The sequence below is a fragment of the Haliotis cracherodii genome, unplaced genomic scaffold, assembly GCF_022045235.1.
Source record: "Haliotis cracherodii isolate W230 unplaced genomic scaffold, xgHalCrac1.p SCAF_1, whole genome shotgun sequence".
In the NCBI taxonomy this organism is placed as follows: Eukaryota; Metazoa; Mollusca; class Gastropoda; order Lepetellida; family Haliotidae; genus Haliotis; species Haliotis cracherodii.
This window is the reverse complement of record NW_027266264.1, coordinates 10,375,957-10,403,029: the sequence shown is the minus strand read 5'-3', so window position 1 is coordinate 10,403,029 and position 27,073 is coordinate 10,375,957. Positions and strand designations below refer to the sequence as shown.

The 27,073-nt window shown below is 39.4% G+C and overlaps 2 protein-coding genes across 2 annotated transcripts in view; one reads left to right on the top strand and one right to left on the bottom strand.

Moving 5' to 3' along the window:
• Window positions 1-328: 328 nt before the first annotated feature.
• LOC139472368 (sorting nexin-19-like) lies at window positions 329-14,405 on the bottom strand. Its single transcript, XM_071254841.1, has 9 exons — window positions 12,419-14,405; window positions 10,898-11,027; window positions 7,821-7,918; window positions 7,113-7,238; window positions 6,810-6,989; window positions 5,671-5,872; window positions 4,339-4,483; window positions 3,123-3,307; window positions 329-1,143 (listed from the first exon to the last, which is right to left on the bottom strand). Exons 1-9 carry the CDS (start codon window positions 14,297-14,299, stop codon window positions 965-967), a joined length of 3,126 nt encoding a protein of 1,041 aa, XP_071110942.1. The 5' UTR covers window positions 14,300-14,405; the 3' UTR covers window positions 329-964.
• Window positions 14,406-20,528: 6,123 nt separating this feature from the next.
• Window positions 20,529-27,073, top strand: part of LOC139459687 (adenylate cyclase type 3-like) — a 61,249-nt gene continuing 54,704 nt past the window's right edge. Inside the window, exons 1-2 of the mRNA XM_071241312.1 lie at window positions 20,529-20,855; window positions 25,800-26,806. Of these exons, the coding sequence (XP_071097413.1) occupies window positions 26,162-26,806 (645 nt within the window). The 5' untranslated portion in view covers window positions 20,529-20,855; window positions 25,800-26,161. The remainder of the gene's footprint in view (window positions 20,856-25,799; window positions 26,807-27,073) is intronic.

Here is a 27,073-nt window from a genome sequence, read left to right as displayed (position 1 = left end):
CCCAGATACAAGACACTCAATAGATGAACTTATGCCGAGAAAAATAAGTGATGTTCCTTTGGTCAGGAGACAAGACTTGTCAACAACCATGAGGTAAGTTTAGGCAAGGAAAGATATTTCTGAATTTAGAATCTGGAGAGCACTGGCATTCCTAAATCTAATGTTAAAACACAACATTTACTGATAAAAAACAACAAAAATGACTTCCCTGAAGCCCAATCAACACAAAATGATGATAAACATTATCACGAACCTAAGCACTGAAATATTTATTCTCATGTAGCCTAAAAGACATTGTTCTTAATGCTTTGTGCTATCAATATTATGTATTACATCAAGCACTGTCTCAATTTTCAGTCTTCTGACCTTGTAAAGTCAATAAATTGTAGCACTATAATATTCATAGTAATAACACATTATAACTTCCTCTACAACCCCGTTACATAAACTAGTTCTTGCCGATCCTTTCAGACTCTTGATCCATATTTCTGGGTCTTGTGCATGAAGATGCTGTTGTCTCTTTATGTGAAGACATTTTGGAATGTGAAGAGCAACTGCAGTCCTCGAGAATGCAAGAAGCAGCCATCTTGGAATATGTGCATGAATACAACGGCCATCTTGGATTACATGGGGCACCTCCAATTTATTGATATTAGCCGAATGTATCACACAACATCAAACTTCATGGTCTTATTTGTACAATCTTATTCTACAATAGTGAAACTGAAAGGTTGACCAAACACAAAACCTCTGTATTTAAGAGAACTAACTTAAGGTTTCCCACACTCAATTATTGGAGCTGCCCCAGTCATCCTCCTTGAACAGGGAACTACTTTCTAAAACAATCTTGGGACTGGAGAACAACTTTCTGTGCGTACAATCTCAGATGAAAGCATCATCCTTGGTTGACAATGTCAGTTTGGAATATATTTCAAGTACTACAATCTGCTGTCTCTGTGTTGTATTAACTGAACAATCTATCTTGCAGTTCGGGTGCGGAGATTTCGGGAAACAGTTTCTCCGTGAGAATCCCCAGGAACATGTACAGTAGATGCCTGTTTAGTTTCTCATACTGCAGGGCATCAATGATCTGATCAGCTGCAATGTCATAATCCTCTGATCCAGCCAACTGCTCAATGAAATCTACAACATAAACAGGATCAGACAATTATCACCATTGATGAAGTTTCTTCAAGAAAGAGGCATGTTACTTCAAGGATTTATCTACGATTCCAAACTAAGTGCCCTTGGCAGGCAAATTTGCCAAAAAATTGTGATATTGTTAAAGAATGTTTTACTGTTTTTATTTTCGAATATTCTGAGTAAATGGGAATTTTACTGACATTTGCTGCAGACTTGGGGCTGAATATCGGCATCTGAGCAGGTGTAAATAAATCAGTGCACTTACCATGAAGACATGAAACTTCTTATGGATAACAGTTTCTTGTATTTTCAGGCTACTTCTTTCCCCTTCATCATTTGAATACTGAGTAAGTGTCAAGAGTTGATCTATACACAATGCTGATATTAATCCCACCCTGTGACAACATCTATGCATGCGTATGAACTCAACGTCCATCAACTCAGTATTCAGCTAATGAGGGGCAAGAAGTAGTCTACGTAATTTCTGATGCCTTACGTCACTTCCTCTTGCTAAAACAAAGTCTTCACTTTCGCGATCACTTTCAGCATTCTTTTTATCAACCCTGCTTAACGTCCCCATGCAGGTGTCCCTAGCTTTAAAATTTAAACTAGTCAGCTAACAACAACACCAAGACTTCCGTGTGGTGGTATACAGAGAATCTCACCCTCGTGTCTTTTGATATCAAATATATCAACACGAGTTGATAAAAGTGGAAAACTTCTGAGGCTTGCCGAGGATTTTTGCCACTTTTATCAACGAGTGTTGATATATTTGATATCAAAAGACACGAGGGTGAGATTTTATTTATCATCCAACATCATTCTTCCAACTTTTTCAATTTGTTGACAGTAATTAGCAGTGTCTTCAGTGTAAAAAGTACTGCTAACAGCTTCAGTAGCAGAGCCATTAGTGATGTCATTTGATTGTGACGTCATGGTAATGAGTGACGTCACAATGGTCTGCAAAGCATTGTGATGTAATTTCATTGCAGAGATACCTACAGTGTAGATATCGCTTGATCTCATCCAAGCGATACCTCCTGTGCAGTTTTGGATGATAAAGTGTGATAGCTGTTTTTTTATTATAATTTTCACAACTGTTCCCTTTTCATGTTTGATCTAAGCAGGGAATTTAAAATAAATCAAACTCATATTCAAGTGAGAGAGGTCAACTCAAGATTGTTAAAGGTTCCAAGTATTGAGGCTCAAACCTTTGAACATAGTCAAGCAGTGTCATGTACTCACCATGACTGGTGCAACTGTACTGGACACCTCACCACATGGGTAAGCAGCCCTTCTAATTAGGAGATTATTTGACAAGATTGCCAAGAACACAGAAGCCGCCATATACAGTTGGCAACTCATAACTGCTTGATCCCTTGAGTAAACAAACTGACCACACTTGACACGGTGCTGTGTGAGAAGCTATAAATCACGCGCTCATCTACATTGCTCCGGGGGCACAGGTGGCCAAGTCGTCTAAGGCGATGCAATTCGCTGTGCAGAGTTGCGTCCCTTGTCTATGCCAGAAACCTATGATTGTCGGTTCGAATCCAAGTTCACCCCAAATATGTTGCTAGGTTTGTCAGCACCATACCCATGCTCTTGGGTTTCACCAAAGTGGTAAACGTCTAAGACTTGCATCACTTCGGGCTTTCCTCCCACAATAAGCTGACACGCTGTGATATAACTGGAATATTGTTAAAAGCGGTGCTAAACCAAACTCCCTCACTCAGTCATTACATTGCTTATTGTGAACTTGCTCTGTCTGTCATTGTTTCTGGCATGTGTCATGAACCGAACATGACACAAAACTCCAATAGGTTGAGATAATAATGCATCACTTCATAAATGTTAGGAAGGAGAACTTGAACCATTTTGCAATATTTTCATGATTTTCAGTACATTGTCCATCACTGTCCATGTTGGAGCAGCTCATGATACGTCTATGAACATTTCTAAGACAAGTCATCACTCACCAGGGAAGAAGTCTTTCAGACATTGCTTGGCTTGTTTCTGTGTCGCCTCCTTCTCACTCTGTGGTTTAACTGGCTTATCTTCGGCCGACAGCTTCCCATCAGGCCATATTGCTTTACGCAGTAGCTGAGAGTAATACACCCAGCGCTCTGGCGATGTCAAGAAGCTGATCTGGTCAGACAACCACCTGGTGGCAAAACGGGATACCAAATACATTGATATTATACACATGATACCACAGCTGTGATAGATGCATAAGTTACATTATCAACATGTTATTCAGCATTATTACATAAAGGATGTTTAAAACATGTAATTAGTTCAAAGGAAAGCACTATTTTAAGGAAAGTACTATCTTTACATTTTCAGGTTAATTCCTAACAACATCCAACCGTATCAGTTTGCAAACAGTAATAATCAGTTTCTTGAGCTTAAAAGGTACAGCTAACCAGCTTCAGTGGCAGAGAGATTAGTGATGTCGTTTGATTGTGACGTCATGGTCATCAACATCTTCCTGAGGCAGGGGTGTTAACTGACGATAACAGTCCAGTTTTCACCCTTGCCTAACTAGGCTAGAATTTCCAGGCCTGACTGAAGCACAACCAGTGGCTATTACAAGTTATTTCCCTTCTATATCCCTCCTGTTGACCAATCAGATTCCATCTCTCATATAATTATGTTTCAAACAAAATGACGCGCCCAGTCAAGATGATCTGATCAATAATCAAGCTTCATATTGGGTCTTACCCCGCGATGTGCATCAAATGACTTGAACACCTTGATCAATAACATGAAAAGATTTACAAAATATCTGTTGACGCCCAGGTGTATACATGCTTTGGAAATCCTGCAGTCGACCGAAATCTGCATGTTCAAATCCATGTTGTTTACAAACCTGATGTCTAGTTTCTAACAGGATTTCAATAGGACTATACATAGACTCATTGTCCAGCCAAAATGTAACTACGGGATTCCAGCCTCATTCGGCAAGGGTGGAAACTTGACTTTTATATTCAGTTTACGCCCTTGCCTCGAGAAGATGGGTAATTGATGATGTCACAATGGTCTGCCAAGTATTGTGATGTAATTTCACTTAAGTGATATCTGCTTGATTTCTCCCAAGCGATATCTCCAGTGGGGGCCAGTTTGGGATGACAAATGTTGGTAATTATATTTCATACTTGTTAAGTCACTATCCTCAAGAAACAAAGGAACTACCTGTCAAGAGCCTTGCCAATCACAATCCTTGAAACAGAGAGAACTCTTTCACGTGTCAACCAGTGCTCACGACCTTGGATGGTCTGGAGAGCCAGGTCAAGGACAGCATTGGCAAGGGGAAGGTCTGGTATAACTTGACCCTTTCCTGAAAAGATTATTAGATTTGGTAAGCATTAATGAGTAAGGGACTGGTCATTTATTATGGTGTGTGTGTCTCGATGTGTGTCTGTGTGCATGTGTATGTGTGTGTCAGAGTGTGTGTGTGTGCGTGTGAGAGTGGTGGTGGTGGTCTTAGGACTATATCATATTTTTTACCCCAACCCCCATTTTATGTAACATATTTGCTAACATATTGGCTAGTAAACAATCCCAATTAGCACCCCTTCCAATTGATCAATGTACACAAGACTTATTTATTCATGTATAATACGCACTCGTGTGTTATATGCACCCTTCATTGGGGGCAATTAAATTCTGGAAAACATATCTGTCGTATATAATACACACATACTTTTCTTTTGTATCATTTCAGGCTGTCAGCATAAACCACAAAATTTATGATCTTTTACCGGGTAACTCTGTTTTTTTTTTCACCAAAATTTTATTCTAATAAGAGCCCCCTATTTCTAATTTTGAGAGCACCCTGGGCGCGTAATGTGTCAAATACGGTACATAAAAACTTTCTGAGATAGTTAATCTACAATGCACTACTTTTTTTACTGTGTTAACTACGGTACCAGATTATTCCAATAAAAGGTATGAAGCTGACATAAGTGGAAGAAAACATAGCTGTATGTTAATGGCAATATATTACAATGCATATCACAATACAGACCTAAGTTTCAAAATATAATGCAATATAAAATTCCATGCAAATAATCCAATACACTTCCCTGGCGTGTTGTGTGTGGATGTTCACATTATTGATTGAAAAATTCAGTGTGTGTGCTAATCACTTTAGGGTGTCTAAGTTTTGGTTCATATATCCATGTGTTGTATGGAAAGTAAATAACAATTAACACTCAAACATCTGGGGCTACAGTTGTCTCACGTCCATATTCGGCCTGCGGCTCAGCAAAATTTTGAAAAATAATTGTGGATTGAGAAGTGCAGTTTCTATGTCACGAAGTCAACTAAGTCAACAATATCCTGTACCCTTTTCAAATAATAAAATCATAAAAAGTCAGATACCTTATTATACCCAAAAAAGGTAAATTTTAAAGAGTAAGTACATTTGACATTACGATTGATGACCAGGCCAGATTTGCTCTATTCTTTAAATGCTTAGGAATGATCTGTGATCTTTCAAAGCAACTGATGAATGGAACATACCTTCTTGAACCAGTGTATCTGGAGCTTCTGAACCATCTCCCTGTAACCGTGGCAACTTGGCATGAATTTCCTCAAGCAAAGCTTTCTTCTCCTTCACATCCCAGCTTGTTGTTATGGTAATGCTTTCCTCATCATGTGTATCCTTCTCACAATTACTGATGTAATCCTCGACCGCCTGAAGCCACTGATTTGATACAGAGTCCTGCAAATACAGACCAATTTGGAATACAAACAAAACACCTCAAACCAAATCATCAATGACAGCAGTAGCACATGTCACAAGGACAAGACGGAAGGGGAAATGAAAAAAGCATTCATGTGTTGTACACAGCAGTACACATGACTAAATATCTTCCATGTAATGACAGCATGCAAAGTCATATCTGGCCTAAAACAGGACAAGTGGTGAACACATGTGTAAGTAATGTCATTTTCATCTTAAAGATGATGATAGTGAGTGAGTGAGTACGGTTTAACGCCGCTTTTAGCAATATTCCAGCAATATCATGGCGGGGGACACCAGAAATGGGCTTCCACATTGTACCCATGTCGGGAATCGAACCCGGGTCTTTGGCGTGATGAGCGAACGCCTTAACCACTAGGCTACCCGACCGCCCCATCTTAATGATAAAAGGTACTGTTAAATGTTAGATGATAAACATAACGAGATCTCATGAGAGCAAGACTCCATTCAAGATGGGTGTGCCGAGAGAGTGATCGCATACAATGTCACCAGGGTAACATATACCGTAACTGGTAAGTGATGTTCTATGTGATAGTATATGTGATGTAAGGGTTGCTGGGGAACGACAGTTAGTCATTAGTCTGGTTGAGAGTGCTGCTGTTATCAAATATATAACCGATAAACAACCTTGACTCGATATGTCATCTGGGCCTTATTCCGATCTTACAGTACCAATCTTCATGACACACCAAGCCAACCAGGTAAAAACAACCCCCTGCTTCCAGGCATCTTTAACAAAGAAACATAATTGATATGATATCCTTAGTAAGTCATTCCTACTTTCCCTACTTTAAAACTAACGTGCTCACTGCATCCCTGTTATTTGACAAATTGGGAATTGTGGAAGGCCCACATGTACATGGTCATGTGACAAGGGGAGACAACTGGCACTGACCGAGTCCGGATCCTGCCAAGAATACTCCAACTCCTGTCGGTCTGAGTCCTCTACGACCTTAGATTCCTCTTGCCTCTCTACAGAGCGGTCCCGTTTCGTTACTGCAGAGAGGACGTTCTGGGGAATGTCTGGAATTGACTTCAGCTTGTCAAAAACCACTGATGCAGTCTTGACAAACATCTGCAAAGGAAATTACCTTCATACTAAATCTTGTCTCATGGTAAATGCATCTTTTAGTGTATTAAACTTGAATTGGCTAAACATAATAAAAAAAGAGATGAATATTAAAATGAAGACACTCACTTTATCCAGCCTAGGCACACTTATCTCTCGCGCCTTCTTGACAAACGCAATATGGCCATCCCCCTCATAAGCCAGAAACTCCCGGAGCTCCGGGCCATTGCAGACTGCCTCAATCTGGATCAGCGACTGGCGAAAGTGGATAAGAAACCTCAGCACCCACGGCGATATTTGCTGATATACTGGCTGGTGAACAATCCCAATTAGAACCCCTTCCGATTGATCAATGTACACAAGACTTATTTATTCGCATATAATGCACACTCGTGTGTTATATGCACCCTTAATTATGGGCAATTAAATTCTGGGAAAATATATCTGTCGTACATAAACATTTCAGGCTGTCACCATAAACCGCGAAATTTATCTTTTTTTCACCAAAATAATATTCTAATAAGAGCCCCATATTTCTAATTTTGAGAGCGCCCTGGGCGCTTATTACGTCGAATACGGTAATACAAATAATTTCACTCTGTACATCATGTACACATGGTATAAACTCTAATGATACAAAAATATTCTAAACAGGAAGATGTTTGCCAACTTTATCTTTTGAATTTAATATTTTTAAGGTCGGCGGACTAATAATAATATAAAGCCTAATCATGCTGATGGTGATTGACCACAGTAATTATTAACCAGGGAAGTGTCCTGCCCTTGTGTTATAAGAGTGTGTAGAAGGTAAATCAAGAGTTGATCCATGCTTGTTACCTTCAGAAACTTCTCCAGAAAAACTCTTCTACTCTCCACATTGTCCTTGTCCATATTCTTGAATGGCAGCGTGTTCCACCGACTTGGGCCCTTCGTTTCTGAATTCATCGGGACAACAGCCACCATAACAACACTGTCACAATGGACTCCAACATTCATCGACAGCTGACATTTGTTGGTAAGGCAAAAAGAATTATAATCTTGGTTCTAAGGCACATCATAAAGTCTGCCACACATTTCCTTTTTACTTCCATTTTTAAAAAAAATCCAAAAATCCTTATACTTAACAAAAATGGGATCGAATGTAGCACGCAGTTACTTCCCTTTACATGTGTACTGCTTTACTGTGCATCTTGTGTTTTGGTCATGGCGGCAACAGGAGTTTAATTGTATGCTTGTTTATGTAGGGAGGCCCTTTCCTAGGTTGATTTTACGCAACTGTTAATTTGGTTACATACTAGTTTCAACAAGCGGAAAAAACCACCATGCGCCCACAATATATTTTCAAAAGTCATTGCCTGAGAACCAATTCTTTTATTTGTCTACGCCTAATACTTATATATCCACATGATCCATAGTTTGTTGTCCATGAAATCATGTCTGCAGGTGAGAAAAAATTCAGGAACCGTTAACAATGGTTAAAGTAATTAGGATTAAACCATTGTCGTAGATCAGGTCAATCTCATTAAATCAGATCTTAGTTCTCGCTTCCGCTAAACAAAGATCTGAGGACATCCCATTACGGGTCACGTCAGGACGACCTTGCACAAACTTTGACAGACCAATGGAATGACCAATCAGAAGGCAGCTTTCTTGTGCTTTACGGCACAATTTTCAAATTGGCACGTACACTTCGAAACATATTTTGACAAATTCTCGATTACAAATTTGAAACCTGAACAAAAAAACATTCTGGAATGGCTAACAGATGGTCTTGATAGTAAGGATTCAGTTGTTTAACCCGTAACTATCGGTCGGAATACACCATGTTAAAAGTTTTCGAGATTGCATGACTAGAAATCACATTCTGACTGTCACTTTCATAATCAGGTAAGCCATGCACTGATTGGTCGGATGAAAGGTCATTCTGACATGACCCCTAATGGGATGTCTTCAGATCTTTGTTTAGCGGTAGCGAGAACTAGGGTCTGATTTTGATGAGATTGTAGATCAGGTTAGAGTAACAAAGACAGTAAAACCACAGAAACTGGATACATCATGTACAGTCAAGTCTCGTTAATCCGACATCGTTGGTTGCACATGATTGTGTCGGATTAACGAGTATGTCGGATTAACGAAATTAAGTGAGTTGTGATCGAAAATCGGACGTCTTCACGATAGATAATAACCGTGTGTACCTTGTAATACAATCATTAAAAACGAAATAAAGCTTGAAATTCTTTATGATCCCGGCATCTAGTGGCTGAATGTGCGATGTGGTGTTTGGAGGCAAAAAGTGACATTTCACATTAGTTATGTCGACAGTAGCATGGGATGGGGCGTTGTCCAACAGCAATACCACGTGGCGTTGCTCCAATCGCATTTGCCGATCCAAGATCAGTAGCCAGGCTTTGAATATTAATGAAGTCATCCATGCTTTCTTGTTTACATACCAGTCGACCATGGTGAGTCGACCATGTTTTATATACCTGTTCGTATTTTAAACTGGCTTCATGCACATTTATCTGGCTTCAATTTGTAAACTACATTTGTATAGCTTTGTACATACAGGTTTGAATAGCTTTTCCTGTTAATTGTTAAGTTAATCTCTGCAGCCAGTGCGTGTCAAAACACGGGGTTGTGTACTCGCGGTCAGATGACCACGGAGTACGCTGACCACTGTGTCGGATTAACGAGACTGATTAATGAGTGTTTTCGTGATTTCGTTGCAAATCAGGTGTGTCGGAGTCGGAGTGCGAGAATGTCGGATTATTGGGACTAAATAGCACTGAATCAATCGGTTCCCATCATTTGTGTCGGATAAAGCTGAGTGTCGGATTAACGAGTGTCGGATTAACGAGACTTGACTGTACATAGTCTGTCACAATCATGTCCATGAGATGTCTTAATGTACTGTAAAGTGAGTGAGTGAGTGAGTTGGGTTTAACGCCGCTTTTAACAGTATTCCAGTTACTTCACGGCGTGTCAGCTTAATGTTGGAGGAAAGCACGAAGTGATGCAGGTCTCAGACGTTTACCACTTCGGTGAAACCCACGAGCACGGGTATGGTGCTGACAAACCTAGAAACATCATCGGGGCGAACTGGGATTCAAACCCACAATCATAGGTTTCTGGCGTGCCCAAGGGATTCTGCACAGCAAATCGCGGCGCCTTAGACGACTGGGCCACCTGTGCCCCCTACTGTAAAGTGTGGGCAAGTAGTGTGACTACTGATTCACTGCTGATTGTACATAACAGTGAGGTTCACTAACAACCCCAATGTGTAAATGTACACGCTGCAGTGATAATGGGGGAAATATATGTAGCAAGGGTCACCGCAGCTGGTCAATAGCACGGATTGAGTTGGTCAGTTTGTCACTCACATATGCATGGTAAGAAAATGTCTATTTTTAGATCTTTGGGGGTGAAAATTCAACATGACATTTATATGATAATCATGATAATATACAGTATGTATAGTATTCCTGACTTTTGAAATAGTTTGTTAAATCTATTAGCATGAGTAATGTTATATCCATGTACGTTATAACCAAGTTTTACTGTAATACCTACATCATAAATGCAACATCGCAACAGCTCAAATGTCAAGACACCAATATCTCAGTGAAATCAAAATATGCAGTTTCCTGATATTAATAAAGTACAGTTATATGCATATTTGTCCTTCAGACCTTTCAACATGTTCAAACACTGTTACCATGGTCATGATAGTTATATTTAATATGAAAACATAATCTTCTTATTTTCAACTCTTTGCATATAAACATAATAATCATTGATAATTTAAAAAAAAACACAACTTCATCATGTTAAATATACTAAAAACGATTTTACTTTTCACACAGTATTGACATGGTTAGTGATGAGTTCAAAATGGCCATTGTTGTCATGGTTACCTTTAAGTAGTTTCTTGTAGTTATCTTTGGCATCTAGTCTGGCCTGCAGATTAACAAACTCACGAAACCGGCGCTTGACACCCCCACTCTTCATCACTGGGGGCCCATCCGAGAAATACAGAGCATTGAACTGAAACAGTGCAAATAAAACTTACAAAGGACACGATACATGCTCTAAATCTAAAAAATGTAAAACTGCTTAGCTGTTAAGCAAATGTTCAGAGGATAGCACTCCATACATTTTTCTTTGTTTCAAATAATGACAAACATGTCCAATATTGCTGAGTAGTCTTGATAACTGATAACCAAATGATGACCTGGATAAGACATGCATAACACTGTTTGCGTTTACGGCATCCCTAATATAAAAATAAGCACTGAAAAAAACTGGCACGCAAGAAAAGAAACCTACATGCTTCCCCTTATGTGGTTTTCATTTTGAAAAAAAGTTTACTTGATGCATAACTTATAGTTGTTTTGTTTATAGTTTCTCTTGCCTCCCAAAATCCATGTGATACACACATAAAAACAGACACTTTAACATTTCAGGTCTACATTGGAAAAATGGCATGGGTGGGGGCATGCACACAAACCCCCCTAGATAGCTTCATGCCTGTGTGGCTTGCGGCTTACGCATCCAAGGAGATCCCATTATTTTGGAGACCAATGCAAACACTGCGTAACCATAACAACATGTTGTAATGAGCCAGTGATTATGGTGACATACATGATAAAAGCATGAGTGATATATATTTTAAAGATTCATTATGTTATGCTTTTTTGAATATCATATGTGGCCTCATAATAAAATATTCTTATTTTCAGTATCATGACACATATTATAAACATGCACTCAAAAATCCATAACAGATAATGACAAAAGCCACAGTGTCAAATGACATGATTAGCATATCGTCTGACATGCCTTAAGTGCAGATAAATAATAAATGTATTGAGCAATGTTGATATCATTGATGAAAATATCACTAATCATGATAATGAATGACTCTTAATCATGCTAATTGTGTAGTATATCACTGTGTCTTGGGACAGGACTGGTAATTCATTATTCTGGAGGGGGTTGGGAAGGGGTCGGGAAGGGGTTGTGTGTGTTTGTGTGTGTGTGTGTGTGTGGTGGGTTGGTGTCGAGTAGGGTGGGCGTCATGAAAACCAACTATCACAATAATAAGGAGTGGGGGTGGGGTGGGGGTGGGGGTGGGGGTGGGGGTGTGGGTGGTGGAGAAGTCATGAAAATATTATAAATGGTAACATAATATAGGGACTGGTCATATATTACAAAAATATCACATGCATATGTGGGCATGGAGTAATGTGGGGAAGGGTTGGCACAAAATGCTACCATCATAAAACCAATTACATTCTCCCTATAATAAATGACCAGTCACTTAACCGCTCTAACATCCCTTAAAAAAATACATGAAATAGGAATACTAACTAAAAGTATGGCATCATTTCTGGTCCCTTCACCATGGACACTGACAATACCATGATCATTCTCACCTCTATAGTATAGAGAGTGTACTTTGAGGAGCTTCTGTATTCCTGACGCTCCTCTGTTTCTGGAATACTCACATCCTGAAAAAGCAGTGAACTGTCCTCAACTAAATCTTTGTCTGCGTCAAGGGTCAATATGTCCATACTTTTGTCATTATTGTCATCCTGCAGAAAGAACTGTACCACTGCATCTCCCTTCACAGGAACAGCCTCCTCAGAACACTCAACACCAAAGTTCGAGTTTGCCTCTTCTTTTCCCTGAATAATCGTATGAAAAATTTCTCCATCGTCAAATGTATCTCCTCTTGAGCGATGAAATTCATCGCTAGAGCAAGTAGAGTTTGATGCACTGGAATCATTCCTGGATTTTCTTTTGAACAGATTGAACAAGGTGCTAGTTATTTTCTTATTGTCATTTTTTGACGGTTTTAAAGCATAATCCTGTACTGTTACAGAGTCTAACACATCTTTCTTTGATTCCTGAGAGGATTCAACACTTTGAGCTGGAGGAGTTTCTGGCTCAGCATAGTCATCAGTTTCATTTAACATGGTGGGATTTGGTGGGGGAACATCTTCTGTCTCTCTTTCATCATCTTTATCACAGTCCGATTTCTCTTCTATACATGTCTTAAACTCATCATTATCCATGTCAGTGTTTTCAGCACCTGTTATTCCTCCATCATGTTTATCACAACCAGCTTCTTCAAGCAATATCTGGGGAATATTTTCTGAGATTATCCTCTTCCTGTGCTTTTCGCACTCATCTTCTGATACAATGCCCTGATCTTTTACTTGAGCATTTCCAACATGATTTTCTTTAATGGTTTCACCATCTAGCACTATTTCTTCAGTTTTGACCACATCTGTATCTTTTTGTCTGGTAGGCTGATTTTGTTCAATGGAATGTTTTGTATTTGTGTCCTTCCATTTGTCATCAGAGCGGTTTTCTAATTGGTCCTCGTCTGATAGAAGGATAACCATGCTCTCATATAACCAGTCTGTTGATGTGAGCATATCAATTGCTGATTTAAGTACATTACATGCCATTATCTCAGTCATCACAACAAGAGGTGACCGACAAGTGTTTATACTGGTGGGTAAAATGTGTGTCAGCAATAACTTCGACAAGCTCCTCAAAAAGTTCATTTCACTTTCATCATTTTTTAATGCTGGATGGAATTTGATTTTCTGTTCAAATGCTTCTTCCAAGGTCCCACATTTTGTTGAAGAAGTACTCATTGATCCCCTTCTTTGACTTAGAAAAACTGATCTGGCTACTTGGAATGTTGATAGATGCTGGGTAAACAATTCTAAAAGATCCCTAGTGAGTCGCTGGGGGTGTATTTTTTGGCCTCGTTTAGTTAGACTGAAAGCAGCTGCGTGTAAAATCTGCTGAGATTCCTTCAGGGTCTGAGCATCGTGACTGAAGTCCTCATACCATGATTGTACAAAGTCTCGTATAACATATTTTACAAAAATACTGACTTCACCCTCAATAGTTTGACCTCTCAATGTTGACACATCCTTTGCACGTCCAATGTCAACACCATAACTCAGAGACATTCCTATGGATTCTTTGTAAGACGGTGATCTTTCTTTTGCTTCTTTTTGTGGTGACCCTAGGGCGAGAATACCCTGTTTCACTCTGTTTATCGTCTGCACCGCTAACAAGAGTTTGTCAGAAGGTGCCGGAGTTTTCCATTTCATGACGAGATGAAGTAATTTCCATGAAAGCGGTAACGCAAGAAGATATGCCACGAATAACGACCAGATATTTGTTAGGAGCGATACAATTACTATTCCAACACCGATCAGCAGTATTTTTTGAACAGTTGTTGTTCGACGCCAGCTGAACAGATCTGAGAAGACCGTCATATTTGACGCCATTGTATCCAGGCTTTGCAAGATGTCCGAATCTCCGTGACGCTATCGTGGAGTCATTGTTGTGAGGATCTCTGTGAGATAACGCCTTGTTTGCATTCGGACAAATGACTACAGCTTCTCCCGACATCCGCCATCTTGAACTAGCGCCGCAGCAATGATCATGTGAGCGTCACATGATCTCTTTTGTCACGTGACAAAATACAAATCCCATGAAATGAATCAGGGAGTCTATATCGTCTTTGTATTGTCTCAGTGCAAGCATGAACAATGCTTGCCTCTCACTTACATGTGTCATGATCTACCATGCAAGTCGGTTGGAAGTTTCAAACTTTTGAACCAGTGCATGCAATATTACTTTTCAATGTGATTTACAAGTTCGAAATATATATATTTGCCCGGGGCTGTTTGTTACAGCAGAGACCATATATCGGTATATATGGTCTCTGGTTTCAGCATTAAACCAGAAGATATGTAAGATAATTTAGAGTTGAGGTAGGGTGAAATTGGGTTTAACGTCGCTTTCGTGCCTTATATAGGGTCCAGGAACAAACTAATCATATCGCTTTATAACCATTACCGTATTCGACGTAATATAAGCACACAGGGCGCTCTCAAAACTAGAAATATCATTAGAATATCATTTCGGTGAACAACAGAGTTGAAAGATAAATTTCGTGGTTTATGCTGACAGCCTGAAATGTTTATTTTCGACAGATACACATTTCCAGAATTTGATTGCCCATAGTTAAGGGTGCATATAACACACGAGTGCGTATTATACGCGAATGAATAAGTCTTGTGTACGTTGATCGATCGGAAGGGGTGCTAATTGGGATTGTTCACTAGCCAATAACTTAGCAAATATCGCCAGGGCGCTTATTAAAGCGGGGCGCTTATTACGTCGAATACGAATATGGAGGCCGAACAATGTACGTGTATCAGGAATATGACGAAGTATTTTAATAAGTTCCTTGTTATCGGGGGGGGCAACTATTTCGTTTTAATATTCTGTGAACAACTTTCTATTTCGTAATTATCTCTGCTATTTTGTTACCCTGTCTGTCGCTCGGCATTAAGGGGCTGAAACAAGGACGGTATAGTGTGTCTGAGTAGGGTATTCATGTTAGGTACCTCATGTTAAGCTAAGGCATGATACCTCAGTGGGCTAGCTCTATAAAGTCGGCCATAGTCCGGACTAGTACAATCAGCCACACCTACGTGCATGTACGTCGCTACATAAGTGCAATGGTCTTAGACGCGACGCTAAACCCCATTTCACCTCATCTGTTATCGTGATAGCGACACTATCAGCTTGAGTATTTTGCATGTGCTATTGTCTGAAAATAACTCGAGAGATAACTTATACTTTCTGTTTGTATGTCGTATCATCTCCACCTGTCGCGATGCCATTGTTATCTGACGTATGACATATGGACACCTGTCAGTATCAGCACACGTGGTGCATCATATCACAAGTCATCATGACAGTTGTTTACTATATTGTTGTTTAGAAATGATTTTGACGTATATATGAGAATGCTGCGTGATATATATTATTAAGATGACATCTTAATTTAAATACAAATTCCCAGTGAGATGGTCCCCACTCCACAGAAACCGATATATGCGCTTGTCGTACAAGGCGACTTAAATGCATATGGTGCCATACTCGGTGACTTAGTTGAGTGCGTGTCAACGTTTTTTTGGGTTTTTTAACGTCGCACTCACAATATTCAAGCTATATATAGACGGTGGTCTGTAAATTATCGAGTCTGGACCGGACAATCCAGTGAGTTATATCATGAGCATCGATCTACGTAATTGGGATACGATGACATGCATGAACCATGTCAGCGAGCCTGACCACCCGATCCCGTTAGTCGCCTCGTACAAGCATCGTCGCCTTTTAAAGCAATCATGGGTTGCTGAAAACCTATTCTAACCCAGCAGATCTTCACGGGTGGTGCGTCAGCGTATCCAGGTTTCGTGGATCGATGTTCGTGACGTAAGTCACTGGATTGTCTGATCCAGACTCGATTATTTACAGACCACCGTCTGGAATATTGTTGAGTGCGGAGTCAAGCATAAAAGGAACCAACAGCATGATTTCTATATACCAAATCCGATTAAAAAAAATATAAGTTCAAGTTTCCCTTTGCAAAGTATAGAGTACGCTCTGCCCTCTGTGTTCATCACTTGATCAAACGTCATAATCCACATCGAAACGACGCTACTCCTGTAATAAGCAGTTGATCCAAACTATCGTGTCAGCAGTTTCATTCATAGAAGCGTACATAAAATGTGCAAAATGTTGAATATCGGTTCATGCAATGCTTGCCACTCTGAATCCGAAGTTTTGATTATAGTGTATGCCCTTTTTGAACTATAAAGTACCCATTAATATATATGGAGAGTAATATTTTATAGTAAAAGATACAGCATTTATGAATTTAATTATTTCTATCAGAATTTCGGGGAGCTGTGTTTAACGCCACCTTTAGCATCTTCGCGGCCATATTTATAGATAATGCACGGTGTAAGTAAAATGTCAGGGCTGATGTGTTGTATGTGGCTTAGATGAGTTGTATTTTCGTATGATTTGTCCAGTTTATACAAGTCTCTGAGAACAGCACCTCCCTGTAAAGTATATCGCACAATGTCCTTTACAGTCGTTCGTATATCTTATGTCTTCACAAAGAAGTCTATGATTGAAAGGTTACAGTAATTTGTCCATAGCGCCCTAAATGTGAGGCAACAACACCTGTCTAAACTATATATTTGAACAATGAATTAAAAAATAATACCGCATGCTTTCCTCTATGAGTGAGTGAGTGGTGTCACGCCGCTTTTAGCAATATTCCAGCAATATGACGGCGGGGGACACCAGAAATGAGCTGCGCACATTGTACCCATATGGGGAATCGAACCCGGGTCTTCGGCGTGACGAGCGAAAGCTTTAACAACTAGACTACCCCACCGCCCCTTCCTCTAAAAAAGCAATTAGTATATAAAGAAGTAAGAACCTCGGTGTATATTACAGATCTTTTATTTGTTTTATATCGTTGTGGGTTGCCAAATTATGCACAGGTATGTCCAAGTTAGCCGTGGAACAAGGACGATATGTAATATGTAATAAAAGTCACAACGTATCCAACCCATGCTTGCCGTAAAAACCGACTATGCTTGTCGTAAGAGGCGACTAACGGGATCAGGTGGTCAGACTCGCTGACCTGTTGATGCATGTCGTCGTATCCCATTTGCGTGGATCGATGGTCATGAAGTCAATCACTGGGTTGTCTGGTCCAGACTCGATTATTTACATACCGCCGTCATATATAGCTGGAATATTGCTGAGAGCGGCGTTAAACAACAAATAAACAAACAGACAAACAAAAGCTTATGTGTCCTATGTGACATTTGCTAAAGGGTGAGTTTCATTCTTATGATTTGTATAGTTTATAAGTCTTAGAACAGTATATCCCTGTAAACTATATCGAACAGTGTTTTTACATTCCTTAGTAATCTCATGTCTTCTCCAAAGAAATGTATAATTGAAAAGTTTCAATTATTTGCACATGAAGCCATACAATGTGAGGCAACATCCTCTCTAAACTGGGTATTTGAAAACTTAATGTAATAAAATACAACATGCTTTCCTCTGTGAAAGCATTCAGTATATACATGAATATCATTAATATCCTGTACGTGTGCCGACCTGATGTCTCATTGCTGTTACATAATATTATTCTTGTTATGGGTCTCCGGTCTATAAACCGTGACCCTTCAGTACAGAAATAAAGAATTGAATACAGTATATATAGTACTGGCTTCCGGCTGCAAGGAGTAACTATATGCTCCAAAACGTTGTGTTCCTCATAAAAAGAAGAAGTTGACATCCCTAAATTGTCTTCCTTATGTATATCACCTGTAAATGCCATTCACAGACTTGATTCATAACATACACTTGGAAAATAGATTTGACCCCAAAATTCAAACTCTACCTAAAACGTTCCTTGACTGAAGAAGATGAAGATGGAGTCCAGAGTGACCACTGTAACAGCAAGGGAAATAACCTGCCGGGCAAAAGAAAGTTAACACTTGAAAATTGGATTTGACCAGAAAATTGCAAACGATATGAAAAGTTTACTAGGCTGAAAACAGTCGCCGAAACACTGAAAACTTAAGGTCCAAAACACAACTATGGTACCCGCATCAAATAAATTACTATGGAATAACAATGTCTTGTTTGTTTTAGTTGTAGTCACCTCAAAACATGGGTGTGTTCCTTTCCCCGGCAGTTTACTCTAGGTGCTGCGTCAGTCGTCCTAACGTGGTATAGTTATGGCAGAAATAGACCCTTCCATATTCGAACGAGCCCAGGGGCGTTGACAAGAAGCAGCTTGACTGGGAGAGGAGAGGACGGCGAAAGTGTGATTCTGTTCACCAGATTAGCGGCATGGCGTAATGGCCGAGGTGTGAAACTCCCCAGTTGGCCACGCGGCAAATGGGCATGGATTGATATTTACTCCTCAAAGTTGTTGTTGAAAAGAGTAATTTCCGCGTTTGCTTTTCGTGTTTTGCCGAAGATTTTACAGGACGTCCCGAAAGTATTTCGCAATCTGTCATTTAATTAAGTTTAAACCACACTCCAAAGTAATGTTATACGTATTTACGCCAAATGTTCAACAGGGAAGGCAATGCTCGATACTTAGACTTCTAAAAGAGCACGACCTATTTCAACAGACCTGAACCCGTCAGTGATAGTGCGCCGGCAGCAGTGAATGGTTAGTTGGGATCCCAGTGCGAGTGTGTGGCGGAGTTATGATGCACTGGTGCTGACAAACCAAGGATCTTAATCATGGCCAAAGTGGGATTTGAACCAACGCCCCTCCCCAAGTCTTACGGACGGAGCTTTGTATTTCGAATTACGGTGACTTGGGTAGATTAAAGATTTTCAACACATAACCAATTCAGTGTTGACTGACGCCAATCCAAACACTGATCTGGTCCCTATATAAATATATACTCCGAACACACAGTGCTGTCAGTGACATTGTTGTTCATGCTATCAACCACGGGTTTATCTCGCCCTAGCTGTATTTTCTAAAGGACATCACAATGCAGTTATTATATTACCGAATATGGCGTAAACTAACACTAACACTAACACTAACAAAGGACTCGCACATACTAGTATTTATTCCCCTAAAGGCCCGGGTTTTAGAATTGGTCTTCTGCAACCTGTGCTTATCGTAAGAGGCGACAAACGGAATCGGGTGGTCAGGCTCAGTGACTTGGTTGATGCATGTCATCATATCCCAATAGCGTGGATCGATGCTCATGATATCAATCAACTGATTGTCTGGTCTAGACTCGATTATTTACAGACCGCCATCATAAAACTGTAATATTGCTGAGAGCGGCGTTAAACAACAAACAATCAAAAAATACATTGAACTATCCAAATATGTCTCCAAACATACAGGACAATCAGTTTGAAGGGTGGTAACCCATTTTGCTCTTTGTCCGTGAATATTTATGATAACAACGTGCTGCTGTCCTTGGTTCTAGCTGTGATCGTTCGGGATGACAAGTTTCCGGTGTAACGAGATCTCAACTAGCGAGGTTCACACACTAATCACCCGGCGGGCATTACCGGTTAGAGGAAGAAGAAGAAAATATTTTATTAAGGTGTCGCATCATATACATACATAAGGACAAACAGTTAAAAAAAATTTCCATATAATCCGGCCGTTGTGGCCTATGGGACACCACATATCTCATAAGTACAAATAAAAGCACATAATGTGCTAAAAACACAAATGTTACAAAAGAATACATTTAAAATACACGGTAAGAATAGAACCACAGCAGCCGGTAAACTTGTCGTACGCGGGAATAACATAAACCGATTGGTCAGTCTCGATATCTTGGCTGACAGCTGGCATCGTAACCCGACGTCGACGTTGCTCATTATATCAATCACTGGTTTGTCTGGTCCAGGTTTACAGGTTGTCATTTAGCTGTAATTATGCCGAGTGCAGCGTTAAACAAACTAACCAAACGGTAATAAGCCTCATAGACGTAGAAACCTGCCCAATCACCCCGCGCAGTGATGTAACAGCACGAGTGATATTGATCTCATTGAGGACGCGACCACAGGTAGTATCAGCCGCAGGGCTACTGAGTCGTGGGTACAAGTGCTTCTCATTATACTCTCCAGCGCCCAGTGGCTAACTACATCGACGTGGACATTTGTCCTGTGAGAACGACGGTAACGTTAACACGATAGTTACAGTGTGTGTATACACATTGCCATGATTCAACGTCGTACAAAGATGAGGTACCGAAGTCGTTTACAACGGTGCTGTTGTGTGGCGTCAACGACTTCCACCTGTGGTCATCACTTCAACTGTTAGGGGAGCCTGGATGGCGGATGAGTGTGGACAGTGGTCAGTTTGATCATTCGTGGTGGTCTTTATGTCGTCATAGTGGACTTTATTCGGAGTTTATGAATTTGGAATTTAATTAAGAAGATGGAATGGGACTTAAATGAATGGTAAGTAGGCATTTTTAAACCACCCAAATCTGCTCCACGAAACAGTCTTGTTCATGGATCTATCTGGTGTAGCTTGTTCTTCATGTCATTGTTTTTTAGTGAAGGTTACCTCAAGTCTGTGTCTAGCCATTCGAGAGACGTAAATTGGGGATTGCTCCACGACATGGTGTGTTCTAGGTCTCGACGTTGTAAGTGCCCTGTCTAAATCTGACAAACGTTTCTGTTATTAGGATACTAGTATTAGTTAACTGCCCGATACAGCTATATAATAAGATGTTTGTAAACAGATAAACAAAGGGTATAAGAATGAAATATATCGCAGTCCTGTTCCTTTTCAATTTCTTTACTCTACAATCGAATAGTATCACTGTAATATGTTTTGCTGCATTTAAAGACAATATAATTAAAGAAATTTTCAAGAAGAAAAATATTCTCCCTCCTGGCCGGTTAAAAAAACAGATGGTATAGATTTGAGATAGATGTGTTTGTTGCTGCTATAATAATATTAGCTATTTAATGTATCTTTAATCTTTTCGAATAAATCTATAATAACATTTATTTAATTTCTTTAATAAGACGTTATTGTGTTTTAGTTTGTTTACAGGATATCCACCAGACGCGTATACAACGTCACGTTTATGAGATCAGTTTTGTTTTGCATCTTTTTCTACTCAAAATAAACATGAATGAGTCATCTTGAGGAAAATGAAAAAAATATAGAACACGTTGAATAATATCTTTATCATCATTAGATTAAGTTTGTGTCGAGATATCATCTCACTTAACCGAATGTATTCGTCAGAATAAGGTGTTAAAAAGGATTTATGCGAAAGGTATGAGCTATTTTTACATCTTTTTATACGAATATATATTTTTTACATAAATAGTAACATGACAATGTGTAGTAAACGAGATTATAAAAAAGGATTCAGACGAAAATAATTCAACAAAACCTACACCGTCCTTGAATCTTCAAACGGGCCTGTACAGGTACCGCTTGCTAAGCGATCTTAGCACCAGGTTGAATGGGGTTCCCCAATGGTTAACGTTTTGACCCGGGTGCGATTTCCCTCATTGCTACATGTGAAGCCCATTTCTGATGTTCCCCCTGCCGTAATATGACCGAATACTGCGAAAAAAACTACCCAGGGCTAGGTTATTTATCTGCTTTATTTAATCTTTCACCCAGAACCCAGCATCGTTTTTTCCCCAAGCACCTAGTGTCGTTTATTCACCCAGCAACCATTATTTGACCAAGAGTCACAAAACCGGGGGTATTACTTCACATGTAGCAGACATAGCAGACTTATCACTTGAATAGAGTGTCTTCCTATGTTTGCATTACAGTAAACTACGTTTATAACGAACACGCTTATAACGAACTGACGGATGTAACGAACTTACTTTTTTGTCCCGACTATTTGCTGTAGTTATGTTGTATATATGCATATAACGAACTACGGCTACAACGAACTAAAATTAGTGTCCCCTTTGAGTTCGTTATAACCGTAGTTTACTGTATCACTAAATCATTAATTAGTACATTGTTCACAGGAAATTTGTGGCTTGTAAAACCTTGGTATGAGTGACTATCTGTATCCCCCGGGGTACATCGCCAGTAGCATCCATGGGCAAAAAGTGGTTTTTCAATCAATTCTGAAATAATGACACAAATACAAGGCAAACGCTTATTGATACAAATAATTTAAGTAGATATCTCACAACAGTAAATGCGACCTCGTTATATCATACAGAATCTAAGCGTTTGAAATGAGCGTTTCAATGTCGTCTGTCTAAATATATATTAGTTAAGGAAAACGTTCCATTATTATTCATATTCATTTATACATATTGTCATCAAATAATAACACTATTTTATTTGGTCACAGTTTTCTGTGACACCTGTCAAGTTTTTAAGGATATTTGATATAGAAATGAAAACACACGAATCGCCTTCTTTCAATATGACCTATTCAATAAACAAACGCGTGTTTTCGTTCCTCTAAACGGGGCGATGACAGGGCAGTTTTCTTGGAGCGATTTTCGATAAAATTATATCCATAGTGTCGACTGTGTATCAAGGACTATTGATAAGTAGAACAATTGACCATAAGATACTGGGTGATTAAGAGACAGTAAGAATCAATCGGTAGATTATCAGTTGCACCGATCGCCATCCCACCGGAGGACGCGTACACGTGGCAATAATGGCGCTTGGCGTTTTTGAGATGCTGCCTGTCATATGTTGCACGAGAGTCTCGCCAACCTTGTCACTGGCGTCACCTGTCACGTGATTGACGGATAATCTTTCTTGGAAGAGTGTACATGACAGAACCATTTGTAAATAGCAAGTGTAAACACAAAGACATATTGATCATGGCAGGTGACTGGAAAGTAACAACATAAATGTGTGGTTCTAGATACACGATTTCCCTACAAATTTAGATTTAAAACATTTTTACATTTCTTATGAAAATGATTCTAGTTTCAATTGATGAAATCCATCAATGCATGTTACCGTAAAGATAGGGGTTAGTAGTATTCGGGTGATAAGATATTTTAGATTTTCGCGAGACAAGTCCAATATGTGTGTGTGTGTGTGTGTGTGTGTGTGTGTGTGTGTGTGACAATTAGGCCGAATTTGAAGAAAACAATATCAAATTGCCATTTAGGGATATCTAAACACTGACCCTGACCCTGACCTTGACCTCTGTCTCACCCCACGTGCATGTCTTTCCATAGGGAATATTTACGCCTACACTATCTCACAATATACCCGAGTTTCATAATTTATTCAATCTGTTCCAGAGTTCTTAACCTATGTGTGTGTGTGTGTGTGTGTGTGTGTGTGTGTGTGTGATATTTGAATTTGCATTTTCACTGAGTGAAAGTAGTTCCACATAAAGTTATATTTCACTCCAGTGTTATTTTAACTCATGTTATTTCACATGAATAAAATATAGATTTCATATTTGGGAGTAAATCAATATTAAAGCTACATAATCAGTTTGTGTAATTAAATATAGATCGCCTCGAGGTTTTGGTACCCATTCGGAACAAGATGGCGGTTCGCATAACAGATGGCGCCATCTGCGCAAAACAACAAGAGAAACACAATTTATTCCATACCATTCATATACTTTTCACCGCTCGTTTGCCTTTTTATATAATTAGCGTTGACGATGTATATTGGTAAACGCTACGTCAAAAGTACATTTTAATCTATTCCTTCACAACCACGTGATAACCGGAAAGGCACGTGCTTCTGTGAAAATATTGTTCTCTTTACAAAACTCTGACAGGATCATACACGAAAATTATGTATCAATATTACAGGAGACCCGATCACACCTACAATACTACAATAGGTTTCTGAATACCTGCGATCCTGATTTGAAATTAATATATTAGAAGTGTAATGCCCCGCTGTTTCCCTTTGTCGGGGGAATACGACGTAGCAGACATTGGTTTAACTCATGTTTTTGAATCCATCACGTGACAATGTATATATGGAATCATTGATGGGTATTCTGTGTATCCTGTGTTTATTTGTGGGCGTATACTTAGAATATGTACACGCACTAATATGACACTATGACTCTGGATACAAGTATAGTCCATCGGACAGGGATGAATCCCGCGAAGATCCAGGCTAGAATTGGGTCTTCAGCAAGCAATGCTTGTCGTAAGAGGCGACTATGCTTGTCGATAGAAGCGACTAACGGGATCGGGTGGTCAGGCTCGCTGACTTTGTTGATGAAACGTCCTCGTATCCAAGTTGTGTAGATCGATGCTTACTGGATTGTCTGGTCCAGACTTGATTATTTCAGCAATGTCATATAGCTGGAATATTGCTGTGTCTGGCGTTAAACAAGAAACACAAGCTTTAGAATTCTTTTTGGTATAATGAGGTATCTGACCTACTCTGGTGAGTTTGTTCGACGTTAAACGATAGACAAACAAAAGACACGGATGAACTTTTAAAGAGGGGGTAAACTCTACATTTTCAACTGAGACAGTGTCCCTGTGTCGTCATGGTATTCACTGGCTCTCGTGTAATGCACATACAACTGCAGGGTTATCAGGCAATCAACGAGGTGTTTGAGTGACCTGCGCCCAGACTGCCAGCTAGCCCTGGCCTGGTGCATCTGCAGCGACAAAAACATTTCAATGATCACAAGACCATATGTTTGTGTTCAAATGATTTATATGCGATTGAGGATGTTTTGGGAAAACAGCATGTATGACATTTAATATGACATAATAAATAAAAGCTAAATTTTGTTTATTTTTATTATCATTAGATATTTCTACTAAAAGTAGAGCCCTTTGTTCGATTCCGACAATATGTTTGTGTTCAAACGATTTATGTGTGATGGAGGATGTTTGAGGAAACATATACGACATTTAATATGACATGATAAATCTAAGCTACAAAAAACAGTTTTATTATCTTAAGAAATCTCTACTAAAGGCAGAGTCCTTTGAACGATCCCGACGATATCATAAACATGTGTTTATGAATCATCATAAAATAGTGATAATACCAGGTGTTCGCGAAAAGGTAAGCATATCCTGCCCCACCTGTGGCACTCGTCACAAACACAGGCAGAGGCAAATCAATTGTTCACCTGAAAAATCCCACGGAACCATATAGAACAAGTTAAAATAGGGATTTGCAACACCATTTCATAAATAAAAAACTTCCACATGAAACAGTTATCGACCTATGATAACAGTATGTACAAAACACAACTTCGCCTATGGACATTTTGCACGTTAGAAAACAGTTATCTATTTTAGGCCTTCGACTTCCAAGAGATTGTTAAATGTTGGTAGCTCGTCAGCGCTGATAAAAGCTTGTCTCACTGCCGGTCACGATATATTGATATACAGTTTAATCAATAATATTTTTTGCAATCGGATGTTTTTTGTTTGTTTCAGATACAGTATGGAGGAAACAGTTTCAGGTGCAAAGATCCCTACTGAGTCTGAGTATTCTGTTACGCTAATGGATTTTATCAATAGACACACCTAATGTGATCAACAGTGTCCGGCGACATCAATCATGTGACAGAGACATTGAAATATACATGTGTTCATTTCATAAGGAATATGCGTATTCAAAGGAAATAATTGAAGGTTTGGTGGTCATTACACATTGTGATCCTGATATCTCATTCCGAAGGGTTCACTGGTTTGTACTTTAACTTAGCGTCATTTAAACTCGTGTGAATAAAAGAAACAAGATTATCAAGATTAACACCTCTAGATGAATCAGATGGTCAGTCAACAGCTTCCTCAACATGACGAATGGTGATGTTTGTGAAAACGGCAAAGTCTCGGACATAGTCGTCGACGTTCCGGTCAAGGTCATGCACATGATGAATGCCCGCGTGGGGCCGATGAAGGAACCGGAAGTCATACAAAATGACCAGATTGGCCGCTTATTCACTCACTTCCGGGACAAAGTGGACGAGAGGCTGTATCGTATCTATTACAAACGACAAAAACTGGATATGATTGATTCGTTTGTGGTTTTCTCAGCTATCTTTGACGTTTATATTCTCGTCATGGCCATTTTGAAATATTCGGAAAACGAAATAACCAAGATAGCGATTGTTGCGTTGCTTTTATTTGTGAATATATTACTTTTAGTTTTATGCCACATACAGAGGATATCAGTGGCAATGCGATCAAATGTGGCATATGTAATATGGACGTTATTAACAATACAAATATTTTTCGACTTGTCTTGGAACTCAAACTCCGGTCTACCGAGCGAGGGAATCACGTGGCTTGTGGTTCTCGTGTACCTGACCTATGTAATGCTTCCGGTCAAGCTCTTGCTGTGTATATTGCTCGCATCTCTAGTCAGTGTAGGTCACATGTGTGCTGTCATTATCATCTGGACCCAGAAAAGTAACAACGTCACTCTTCTAGGAAATCAGGTTTGTTACATTTTAATGGTTTCTTACTTGGTGTTTCTATTTCTAATACCGTATTTGGTGTAATAAGCGCCCAGGGCGTTCTCAAAATTAGAAATAGTGGACGCTTATTAGAATATGATTTTGGTGAGGAAAAAAACAGAATTGAAAAATCGTAAATTTCGTGGTTTGTTGAACACAGAAAACAATCGCCCTCTGTATTTAGACATACAATGTATATGTCTCTTACATATGATACCGCGTGCATGGTTGCACATATTGACTTACATA

Coding starts and splice junctions, on each gene's coding strand:
- LOC139472368 (XM_071254841.1), bottom strand. CDS start 14,299: ATGGCGTCAAATATGACGGTCTTCTCAGATCTGTTCAGCTGGCGTCGA. Junction 11,028..12,418: donor ACACTCTCTATACTATAGAG/GTGAGAATGATC, acceptor GCACTGTTTCAG/TTCAATGCTCTGTATTTCTC. Junction 1,144..3,122: donor TCTGAAAGACTTCTTCCCTG/GTGAGTGATGAC, acceptor TTTATGTTGTAG/ATTTCATTGAGCAGTTGGCT.